The 12,428-nt window shown below is 45.6% G+C and overlaps 1 protein-coding gene across 1 annotated transcript; it reads left to right on the top strand.

Moving 5' to 3' along the window:
- The first annotated feature begins 278 nt into the window (after window positions 1-278).
- Window positions 279-1,013, top strand: ID2 (inhibitor of DNA binding 2). The gene is made up of 2 exons (XM_065891426.1): window positions 279-626; window positions 957-1,013. Exons 1-2 carry the CDS (start codon window positions 279-281, stop codon window positions 1,011-1,013), a joined length of 405 nt encoding a protein of 134 aa, XP_065747498.1.
- Window positions 1,014-12,428: the final 11,415 nt, after the last annotated feature.

The following is a 12,428-nucleotide window of genomic DNA, read 5'->3' as shown; positions in this document are numbered from 1 at the left end:
CCTGCGTCCGCCAATGAGGGAGCCCGTCAGGCCTGATGGACACGCTGACTTCCACCAATGGGGACGCAGGGAAGCCGGATCGTGTTGCCCCGGCGAGCCCTAATAAAAGCCGCCGGGCCGGGCTCTCAGCTTCATTCTGAGCCGAGCCCGGTGCCGAGGGCAGGTAGATCCGCAGGCGGCGGCGGCGGCGGCGGCGACGACAGCGACGGCGGCGGCGGCGGACTGAGCTCCGGGGCAGCCCGCTCCCTCCTCCCGGTCTCTCATTCCCCGCGATCAGCATGAAAGCCTTCAGTCCAGTGAGGTCCGTTAGGAAAAACAGCCTTTCGGACCACAGCCTGGGCATCTCCCGGAGCAAAACCCCGGTGGACGACCCGATGAGCCTGCTGTATAACATGAACGACTGCTACTCCAAGCTCAAGGAGCTGGTGCCCAGCATCCCCCAGAACAAGAAGGTGAGCAAGATGGAAATCCTGCAGCACGTCATCGACTACATCTTGGACCTGCAGATCGCCCTGGACTCGCACCCCACTATTGTCAGCCTGCACCACCAGCGGCCCGGGCAGAGCCAGGCGTCCAGGACGCCGCTGACCACCCTAAACACGGACATCAGCATCCTGTCCTTTCAGGTAAGACCTGCTCCCGATGCCCCACTCGCTTCCGCGCACCCCCAGCGATGCCTGGGCTGCCCCTGGCAGAGCCATTGTCCAGACGGCCGGCCGTAGTCGGTGACTTACTGATGAGCTAATAACTTTATTATTATTATTTACAAATATGGTGTAGATTGAGTCGTGCGTGAAATTACTGGTAAGTTCTGACCTGTTAATGCATCTGTCTTTGAGTCTGAATGTAGCATTAACGTATTTAATGGAACTTGCTGTTTAAAAAAAGCTGTTTTAAAAAAGGCCCTTTCTCCTTAAGATTGTCTAACGTTGTGCCTCTTATCTCCTTTTTCGCAGGCTTCTGAATTCCCTTCTGAGTTAATGTCAAATGACAGCAAAGCGCTCTGTGGCTGAATAAATGGTGAGTGTTCGCTTGTGCCTCGCGTTGAACTGGCGCTTGGAGTGTGTGTGCGCGCGCGCGCGTGTGTACTTGCGTATCTGTAAAAATTTTGGCTTGGTAAATGAATGTGTACTTCGTTGTATTACACGTAGTACATTGTTTACACGTACTCTAGACATGAAGGGGCCTCTAGCTCCTGTTACTCAAAATCCCACGACATTTACCTTTAAAAAAAAAAAAAATGATGCCAGTAACTTACTCGGAAGGTGGTGGAGACAAATGTGTACTGGCTTCTGTGGGCATGTAACATACTCCGGCTGTTTTCTGCTATCGCTCTGGTACTATGAGGTACTAACCTCCATATAATTAATCTTATCGCCGCAAATTCCATAGGGATCCTCCTTCCCCAAAACTGCAGCCCTCTGGGATTCAGCTAACCCGAGCATTGCTGCCCTGTGCCTCAGACCCTGTGATGTGGGATTCTGACTTCCCTATCTGTTAACGAAAGGGCTGTTTTCAATCAAATAATTGTTACAAGAAGCAGACTGGCGCCTGTGAGCACTGCCGTTGGAGATCCAAATAAGAGATGGCGTTGGGAAGCTTTTCCCCCCGAGCCTCTGCTGTTTTAATGTTGAATTTGCGCTGTCCAGGCCGAGTGTGTGTGTTGCATCTGGACGCCGGGGTTTGCCCAACGTTTGAGTGTTGGGTTAAGTGTTCAGACTGCGGCTTCCTCCTGGCACCAGTCTGCCGCCTCTGTCCTTAGGTTAAAATCTCCTAACACCCCCTGCTCTCCCAGTCTTTTGCAGGCGCTGACTTTTTGTTTCCTTTGCACAATAATAACAACAACTCCACGGGCTCTTTAAGGCGCTGAACTCACTTTCCAACCCTTTCCCAAGGAGAACAAGTCAAAGGGACCTTTTCTAAAAATGGAAGGAAAACTAAGGATGATCAACTTCCCCAGGGTGTTTTCTGACATGGACTGTGATATTAGTTATTTATGAAAGAGACTTTTAAATGCCCTTTCTGCAGTTGGAAGGTTTTCTTTATATACTATTCCCACCATGGGGAGCGAAAACGTTAAAATCACAAGGAATTGCCCAATTTAAGCAGACTTTGCCTTTTTTCAAAGGTGGAGCGTGAATTCCAGAAGGATCCAGTATTCAGTTACTTAAATGAAGTCTTTCGGTCAGAAATTACCTTTTTGACGCAAGCCTACTGAATGCTGTGTATATGTTTATATATAAATATATATATATTGAGTGAAACCTTGTGAGCTCTTTAATTAGAGTTTTCTTGTACAGTGGCAGAAATGTATATTTCTGCATACAAAGTGTAATGATGTACTTATTCATGCTAAACTTTTTATAAAAGTTTAGTTGTAAACTTAACCCTTTTATACAAAATAAATCAAGTGTGTTTATTGAATGGTGATTGCCTGCTTTATTTCAGAGGACCAGTGCTTTGATTTTTATTATGCTATGTTATATAACTGAACCCAAATAAATACAAGTTCAAATTTATGTAGACTGTATAAGATTATAATAAACATGTCTGAAGTCAATACCTGACTCTGAATGATTTTTAAGATTCTCTTTCTGTCTCTATCGCGCCATTTTATTTAACCCCTCCTCCTTCATCCCTTCTATCACCCCCTAAGTGTTGGAAACCTGTGTGCTGAGAAGTGCCTTATCGGATGTGTGGTCAGGGCTATCGCTTAGGGGCAAAGGGCCGCTGCTGCTTTTTAGGAGAGCTGACAGGGGCTGGGAAGTTTATAAACCCAGAAGTTTCTCTAAGTCCGTCAAGGAAAAATTAGTTCTCTGCTTTGGGGTTGGGTTTCAAACCAAGGAATTGCTGTGGTGGTGACTCCTGAGAGGTAGACCATTCAAATAAATGTGGACTCTGGAGGCCTACGTGTCTGTAGATGTCAAGACACTTCTGGAGTAAATGAAACTGCTGTGAATCAGAAGACAAAAGACTCCATGGAATTCAGAACGTGATTTTAAGATTTAGAGGAAGGGCAAAAAAAAACCCCCTCAGTGCCCCTGTCTCCTTATGACCCTTTGCCCTGGGAATTCCGCTGTAACCGGCCCTGAGCGCCAGCCTCTGCGCGCTGCCCCTGTGCCGAGAAGGACGGGGCCCACGTTCCGAGACAGGTGGCTATTAAACCGCCCTTCACCCTTGACTGCGCCGCCGCACTGCCTGCCCAGGCGAGGACTGGGTATCAGCCGGCTGTTTCCACTGCAGCCCTCACGTGGCAACCTTTGGACCCGGCTTTAAAATATATAGTTAGTATAGATACGTGTTTAAAATTCATACGTGTACGTATATTTATATTCTCAAATTGGAAGACACTTCCGCAGGGGTGTGAGGGGAGGAGGGCAGGTTCTGGAAGCCCGGTCCCGGGAGGACTGGAACTGGGAGAAGGAAGCTGGAGGACAGGCAGGCGAGGATAGGTGTCTCACCTGTGGCCACTTTCTCAGGCCCAGCCGAGCAGGTGCCGGGTGGCGCCACCGAGTCTGACCTGGCGGCTGCGGTGTTTCCGGCCCTGACACTGAATCTATCACCAGTGAGCAGTGAGCGCCGGGTAGGGGTGGAGGATGGGGAGAGAGGCAGCCTGGGGATCTTAGCTCGAACCCTGCCACGTTCCCGCATCCTCGGCAGCGGTCCCAGCCCTGGAGCCTCCTTCCTCTTGGGCTGGCGCCCTGCAGCCGGCCAGGGCAGCTCTGGACATCACCCGCGCCCTGCCCGTCATCCCCGTCGTGGACATCATGCTAGTCCGCAGGTGGGCCCGTCCTTTGATCCGGGCGCAGTACCAGGGCCGTCGTTGTTGTTGATAATCATACCCCCAGGGAAGCGGGCTCTGGCTGTGGCACCTGGGCGCAGCAGGTCACCAGACCCACGCCTCCCTTCAGGCCTGTCGCCTGACGTCCGTCCACCTGTCGTCAGCCCCCTTCGGCGCCCTGCACCACAGGCCACCCTGCGTGGGGCTGGACCCGGGTGGGACAAGGGGGGGCTGGAGGGAGGACAGGTCGCTGCCCACCCCCGTCCTTTCCTCTGGGCGGGGAGGCGGGGGGACTGCGCAGACGCCAGCCCCGGGTTGCCCCCAGCCTCGGTGACCCTCTCGTGGTCGGCTCAGATGGCGAGGGGATCTGACCCCGGCGGAGGGTCTCGTGCACGGGCTCCCTGGCTTTGCCGGGGAAGCTGTGTGGCCGGGGCGGGGCCTTTCGACAGCTGCACTGTCACTGGGAGCGGGGGACCGTTTGCAAGTTTTGGACGACGACCTAGAGTAGCAGCAGCGTCAAGGGAAAGAGGCACCCTTCGGAGGGGACTTTTCGCGGCGGAGCCCGGGCGGCCCTTCGGGGTCCGGCCGGTGGAGGCCGAGCGCCACCTGCTGGCTGGCGCGAAGAAGGCAGTTCGCGAGCGGGGTCTAAGGGGCCCGGGGCTTGGGGGCTTGGAACCCGAGTTAATCAGCTGGAGAGTTAGGGGAGAAATCACCGGGGAGACACAAGCTTTTGAAAATGAATGATGATGTCATGAAAGCCTATTTCTCTAGCATGTGTACAGTCGTTTCCACATGGGACTCTCATTTCATCTTTACTACTTCATAACTTGGATACGATCCCCTTTTACAAACTACTATCTACCACCAACTCTGCAGTAGGTACTGTCCTGGGTTTTAATAAAAGTATCAGACATGATCCCGGGCCTCAAAGAGATTATAACCAGATTGTGGAGAAAAAAGAAATGTGAAGTCCAATGAAAGCCAGAACGTTTTCCCTTCTCTTTCCTTGAGTTTTTGTTTAATTTTATTTCTGAATTACTTAATAAGCTTAGCCAGGACCTCCAATGTTATGTTAAAGAAATAGGGGTGAGTGAGAGTGGGCATCCTTGCCTTACTCCAGGCCTTAATGAGAACAGGTCAAACTCTGTCTGTTATGTGTGACCTGGCTCTAGGATTTTGCTGTAATATATAGTCTTTATCAGTTTTAGGAAGAACCCTTCAATTGTTACAGGTTTTTTTTGAGAATCTTAAATCATAATTTGGGGGGTGAATTTGGCAGAGTAGTTTTACTGTATTTATTGATATAATTTCTCTAATGTATGACACTAATTTTTCTGATGGTAACTACCTTTACATTTCTGCACTAAATCCTACCTGAACGTGATGTATTATTACTTTTTATAGACACTGTTGGGTTCTGTTAGGCAATATTTTACTTGGAATTTTTGAGAATGAAATTGAGCTGTGGTATCTTATGCAGTCCTTACCTAATTTTGGAATCAAGGTCACGCTGACTTCAAACAATAAATGTGTGGGTCAGATTGCATTTACTTTTAGTCCTCAAAGCCATGGATAAATCCTCAGAGCTGGGCAGACATGTGGTCTCTCCATCCTACAGAAACTGGACTCAGATATGTGATCTGAGTGAACAAGGGCACACAACAGTCAGTGGACAGAGCAACTCAGCCCAGTGTTTTACTGGAATGGAGAAGGGGCTTCTGAATTTAATAGGAAATAGCATTCTTGTTAATAAAAAGCTATACCATGGAGCTTTTTTAAAAAAATTCAAGGATCATTATTTATGGGGCTCGCTCTCCACAGTGTGGGCACACAGCTCCAGGACCACCCAAATAGTCAAATAGCCTGACTCACCACCCACCCTTCCCTTTCTGTCGCTCTCTGCTGGTGGAGAAGCGCCTCCAGGCTCTGAGTGTCCTTCTGGAGATGGTTCTGACAAGGCTTTGAATGTCCTTCTATTTCATCATAAAGATACTTTGGGACAGAGGCAGCAAGATCTGCTGAGAAGCTTAGCAGCAGGTGTTGTGTTCAGTGCCAACTACTGACATAGGCACTCTGAGGGGTACCAGCCTGAAGTCACAAGAACGTCAGAGAACCCTGCAGAGGACCCGTGGAGCGAGCTGATTCAGAGTGGCCGTCCTGGGTGAGGGTGCCAGACTCAGCAAGTTAGGGGCATGGGCCCAATAGGAATGGAAAACAAGGGTTTGAACCATGTGAAGCAGGACATTGCAACCGAGACCACCACGCAGAACCCTTGAAGGCCTGCAACCTCAGCTAAGGTATAGACTAAAATAAAATATTACTCACTAGCCCAGGAAGATCGTAAGAAAGTCTGTCTGTCAGCCCGAGCTCAGGTGGGGAAAGAAATATCTCCCTTGAAAATTCATAGCCGTAGATCTGCCCTCATGGGGAATGGGGGTTCAAATATATACTACCCAGTTAGTTTCAGAAATTCTAATGCTGATAAATTAACATAAAAATGGGTCCTGGCTGTTGATGCTTCTGGGGTGTTTGGCAGTAGCAAATACAAAACTTCTCTGGAGAGAAAAGCCCTCCATACAGACCGCACAAAATTCTCATATTTAATGGCTTGCTGAAAGTAAGTTTACAAGTAAAAAATTTTTTAAACCACTGGAAAACAATTTACCATGTGAGAAAGAATCAGTAGATAGAATGGAGAGAAAGATTCGGAACAAGAGAACTATAAAGGATGAAAGTGACTAAAATGATTAAAGAAATCAAAGAACTAATTGAAAACATAAGACAATCCCAAGATATAGCTATTGAAATTGAAAACAATGCAAAAGTTAAAACCCAGATGAAAAACCACTGGAGCATTTCTATACACTAACAATGAACAATCTGAAAAGGAAATTAAGAAAACAATTCCATTTACAATAACATCAAAAAAGAATAAATACTTAGGAATTAACATAACCAAGGAGGCAAAAGACTAGTACAATTAAAAGTACAAAACATTGCTGAAGAAATTAAAGAAGACATTAAAAAATGGAAAGATATCCCATGCTCATGAATTGGAGAACTTAATATTGTTAAAATGACAATGCCACCTAAAGCAATCTACAGATTTGAGGCAATCCCTGACAAATCACAATGGTGTTTTTTGCAGAAAAAGAAAAATCCATCCTAAAATTCATATGGAATCTTAAGGGACCCTTAAGCTAAAACAATCTTGAGAAAGAAGAACAGAGTTGGAGCACTTACAGTTCCTGATTTCAAAACTTGCTATAAAGCTCCAGTCATCAAAACAGTGTGGTATTGGCATGAGCACAGGCATAACGATCAGTGGAATAGGCTAGAGAACCCAGAAATAAACTCTCACATATGTGGTCAAATGATCAACAAGGATGCCAAGACCATCCAATAGGGAAAGGACAGGCTTTACAACAAATGGTGCTGGGGATATTGGATAGCCACATGCAAAAGAACGAAGTTGGACCCTTACCTAACACCATATACAAAAATTAACCCAAAATGCACTAAAGACAATAAACATAAGAGCCAAAACTATAAAACTCTTAGAAGAAAACATATGGCATAAGCGTCACAAAACTGGATGTAGCAATGATTTCTTGGACATGACACCAAAGGCACAGGCAAAAATAAAATAAAAATAGACAGGGCTTCCCTGGTGGCACATTTGTTGAGAATCTGCCTGCTAATGCAGGGGACACGGGTTCGAGTCCTGGTCTGGGAGGATCCCACATGCCACGGAGCAACTGGGCCCGTGAGCCACAACTACTGAGCCTGAGCGCCTGGAGCCTGTGCTCCACAACAAGAGAGGCCGCGATAGTGAGAGGCCCGCGCACTGCGATGAAGAGTGGCCCCCGCTTGCCACAACTAGAGAAAGCCCTCGCACAGAAACGAAGACCCAACACAGCAAAAATAAATAAATTAATAAAAAGATAATAAAAAAATAAAATAAAAATAAACAAATTGGACTTCATGAAAATTTAAAATTTTGTGTATCAACGGAGGCTATCAACAGAGTGAAAAAGCAACCTATGGAATGGGATAAAATATTTGCAAGTCATATATCTGCTAAGGGATTAATATCCAAAATATATAAAAGGGATTAATATCCAAAAATATATAAAAGGCTTCTAAAACTCGCCACAAAAGCAAAAACAGCCCAATTCAAAAGTGGGCAAAGGACTTGGATAGACATTTGTCCAAAGAAAATATATGAATAGCCAATAAGCCTTGAAAAGATGATCAGTATCACTAATCATTAGGGAAATGCAAATCAGAATCACAGTGAGCTATCACTTCACATCCATTAGGATGGCTGCTATCCAAAAAAAAAAAAAATGCACCAAACCCGTTCCCCCCCACCCCCGAAAAGAGCAAGTATTGGGGAAGATGTAGAGAAGTTGGAATTCTTATGCACTGTCGGTGAGAATATAAATGATACAGCTGCTATGAAAAACAGTATGGCAGCTCCTCCAAAACTAAACAATAGAATTACCGTAGGTTCCGGCAATTCCACTTCTGGGTATACACCCCAAAAAATTGAAGCAAGGTCTCAAAGAGATATTGCATGCCTGTATTCATAGCAGCATTATTTACAATAGCTAAAATGTGGAAGCAACCCACGTGTCCATCAACAGATGAATAGAAGGCAAAATGTGGTCTATACAAAGGAATGTTACTCAGCCTTAAGAAGGAAGGAAATTCTGACACATGCTGCAACATGGGTGAATCTTGAGGACAGCATGCTAAGTGAAATAAGTCAGTCACAGAAAGACAAATGCTGTATGATTCCATTTACATGCAGTACTTAGAGTAGTCAGAATCATAGAGACAGAAAGGAAGGAGGGTGGGTGACAGGGGCTTGGGGGAGGGGAAAAGAGGGAGTTATTGTTTAATGGGTATAAGATTTCCATTTCGCAAGATGAAAAGAGTTCCGCAGATGGATGGTGGTGGTGGCTGCACGATATGGATGTACTCAGCACCACTGAACTATACACTTAAATGTACTTAAGGTGGTAAATTTTATGTTACGTGGGAGACAGATCTGAGGCAGTATCCCAGAACGTAGCACAAAGAGATAAAGATATCACAAATATGAAATCAAGGCCAGAGACACAGAGGATAGAACGAGGAGATCCAACACAGGACAGACTTTACTGAGGGTCGTGGCAGTGGAGGGGAGTGAGCAAACCACCTGAGCTTGAACATTAGACATGTCTAAATAGTAGACAAGCCTTCAGTCAAGCTGGCAGGCCACACAGATATAAAACCTGAGAAGAGAAAGTTCAACAACACAGGACAAAGAGGTCACGGATGAAGTAATGGAGTGGCCTGTAAACATACAACGATAGACAACTTCATTCATAATAAGTGCACATGGATACGACATGAGATATCAGTTCTCACCCAGCAGACGGACGAAAGTCCAAAAGTGGCCACGTACTGTGTTGACAAATCCTGTACATCGTTGATAATAAAGTGGTACAACCCCTGTGCAGAGGAATTGGATGATATCTAGCAAAATTGAAATACCATATGATATCAATTATATGAGGAATCTCAAAAAATGATACAAATGAACTTATTAACAAAACAGAAACAGACTCATAGAGAACGAACATATGGTTACCGCGGGGGAAGGATGGGGGGGAGGGATAGATTGGGAGTTTGAGATTCACATGTACACACCGCTATATGTAAAATAGATAACCAGCAAGGACCTACTGTATAGCACAGGGAACTCTACTCGATATTCTGTAATAACATAAATGGGAAAAGAATTTGAAAAAGAATAAATACATGTATATGTATAACTGAATCACTTTGCTGTACACCTGAAACTAACCCAATGTTGTTTATCAACTATGCTCCAATATGAAATAAAACTTTAAAGATAAATTAATAAACAGCAAAAAATAAATAAAATAGAATTTTAGTGATATATTGGTCCTATATTGCTGCATAAGTAAGCACCCCAAAACTTAGCAGCTTAAGACAGCAAGTGTTTCTTACCTTGTACGGTTTCCGAGGGTCGGGAATCAGGAGTGGCTTTGCTCGGTGGCTCTGGACCAAGACTCTTGACTCAAGGCTGCCAGCGCTGGAGAATCAGCTTCCAGACTCCCTTGTGTGGTTGCCTCTGTTCCTCACCGGCTTTTGGCCGGAGACCCTGGGACCTCTCCGTAGGGCTGCTCACAGCAGGGCAGCTGGCTTCCCCCAGGGCGAGGCAGGGAGACGATGTCCAAGACAGAAGCTGCAGCCTTGACTCACCAAATCTCGGAAGTGACGGACCACCACCTCCGGTCACACAGACCAACCCGGGTACAAAGAGAGGGGACCACCAGGGTGTGGGTGTGAACAGCAGAAGGTGGGGTCCCTGGGGCCATCTTGGAGAGTGGCTACAAGGTCTTTTTATTAAGAATGTTGGCTGAGGGGGTGGGGTAGGATCAGAGCCAGCCTGGGGGTCCTGATTCCTTTGCTGCTGGTGACAGTAGAGAGAACGCACAGTCTGGGCAGGAGCTGGAATCCGGAGGTCCCAAAAGGAGGAAATGGCCAACTTCCTACCACAGGCACCATTTTAGAAGTTCCTTGGAAACATTTGGTGGAAATGGCAGTGATAATTTTGGCCGTGTGACTCCTCCAGTCTATCTTGCTGTGTCACTAAAACTCTCAATTTAGGAACTATGCTGGCATTTCCTCCAGCTGATAAGATGTCTAGATGTCAATGGACTACATGTGTATCTTTCAGTTGCAGCCAATACATTTTAAACTTATTAACAAGACCACAACTAACTTGGTTTTTTGAACTCAAGAAAAAATAGCATATTAAGTAACCACACATCGTAGAGCATCACAACTCATTGGATCATTTTACTTTTCCCCAATATTATTCCCACCTGATTCAATACCTGGCTATAAGCAGAACCTCGAAGCGAGGTAAATAATATTTTCACTTCTCCAACGGGAGGGATAATTTGGGCATATCTAAAAGACTAGCTAGCTAGCTAGATAGATAGAGATAGGAAACCATACTATTAAATATTTTGGACTTGAGATGATTATTCTATTGATAAATGGAATGGCAAGGTATAACAGCCAAGGATAAGATTCAGTTCTTCCTTCCCCCTGCCCAGCTATCATAATATGTATTTTAATTACTGGAAACTTATTATATACAACTGATAGTGTTCTCCAGTCTCACCATTGAAAGTGACACCTTTCAAGTCCAAGTGATCGGTTGAAGTAGATAAAAGGACCAAAGTTCTGGACATGTTGAAAGTAGCCCTTGGGCCATTTCCACACCTTTATACACAGGAAGGAGGTAGCTTTTGTGTGGCATCTAGATTAAGACAAGGGACTTGAATTCTAAGTCTTATGTTGATATGCAACCTAAAAATAGTATATATTGATTCTTATATACTTCAACATTTTCTGTGTAAGGCCTTTACATTCTTAGTTATAGGCAAGAGCCCAAGTTTTCTGAGATTCCATAGCCAAACCATCAGTGAAATAGGAGGAAAAAAAAAAAAAACTCTTACTGGAAGCCATATGCAAGAGAGAGATAGTGACAATGTCTGAAAAGAAAGCCATTTCTATTTTTTACATCTTTTTCACTACAGTAAGGGTGTAAATTTTAACTGACATTTCCCAAGGAAGAAAATCATTCTGGGGGGGGGGGGAAATGGAGGCAATTACACACCAAAAGTATGTTGAAGGCTTCCATGTTAAGGGAAAATATCTACTTTTTTTCAAATGTTTTCAGCCAAGACGGTTTCTTGCCCCAGACTAATCCTCACAGGCACTGAATGGAACACAGAGCTTCTGGGCAGCCCATGGGAGATGAGGCTGCAAGCGTTCGACCCTTGGTGCTGGCACCCCCCAGCCCCGGGAGGTGTGGGCAAGCATGTGCACTAACTAGGTCTCAGTCCCACTAGAAGCAAAGCGAGCGATCCTTTCAGCTCCATAGTGCTCCCTGTAATTCTCCTGCCCTGGGAGATGAACGGCTCTCTAAAATCAGGATGGACGCATCCAGCGTGTAAAAGAGCTATTTTTCCATCCATTTTTCTGCCGTGACAGAATCACAGGAGAGGATTTATTTGTCTTCCTTATCCCTGTGGTGATCCGTGACAGTTTGTATTTTCCAAAACTGACTGCAAAAACATTCCTGGACCCACGTGCTCTTCTAGAACTTTGTCACTCCTGCAACAAGAGGTGGAGTCTGTCTCCTGGCCCTGAACCTGGGCTGGACTTTGTGAATGCAACAGCAGAGGAGCTCTGTGAATTCCAGGGCTAGGTCATAAGAGGTGATATAACTTCTGCCTGATACCCTCTCTCTCTCAGTCTCAGGACATTCACCCTGGGTATGTAGCTGCCATTTTGTGAGGAAGCCCAAGCTGCAGAGAGAGAACCTGTGTAGGGGTTTTGCACTTACAGCTGCCTCCCCAGCTGCCACCATGTCACCCATCAGATCTGTGAGCAAGAAAGCCTTTGAGAGGCCTCCGGCCCTGCCACCATCTGACCACAACTGCATGGGAGACCCTAAGTAGGAACACTTGGCTGAGCTAGTCAATCCCAGGACTGTGATAAAAATATTTATTTTATATATATTATTTATTTTTTTTTTTATTTAAAATATATA

Source organism: Phocoena phocoena, chromosome 14 (genome assembly GCF_963924675.1).
Source record: "Phocoena phocoena chromosome 14, mPhoPho1.1, whole genome shotgun sequence".
In the NCBI taxonomy this organism is placed as follows: Eukaryota; Metazoa; Chordata; class Mammalia; order Artiodactyla; family Phocoenidae; genus Phocoena; species Phocoena phocoena.
Note: the sequence above shows the minus strand (reverse complement) of the source record. Positions and strands in the feature narration are given on the sequence as shown.

What these genes read in the sequence shown, in the direction of transcription:
- ID2 (XM_065891426.1), top strand. Translation starts at nt 279, where the DNA reads ATGAAAGCCTTCAGTCCAGTGAGGTCCGTTAGGAAAAACAGCCTTTCG. An exon ending in TCAGCATCCTGTCCTTTCAG is followed by an intron (nt 627 to 956) that starts GTAAGACCTGCT and finishes CCTTTTTCGCAG; the next exon opens with GCTTCTGAATTCCCTTCTGA.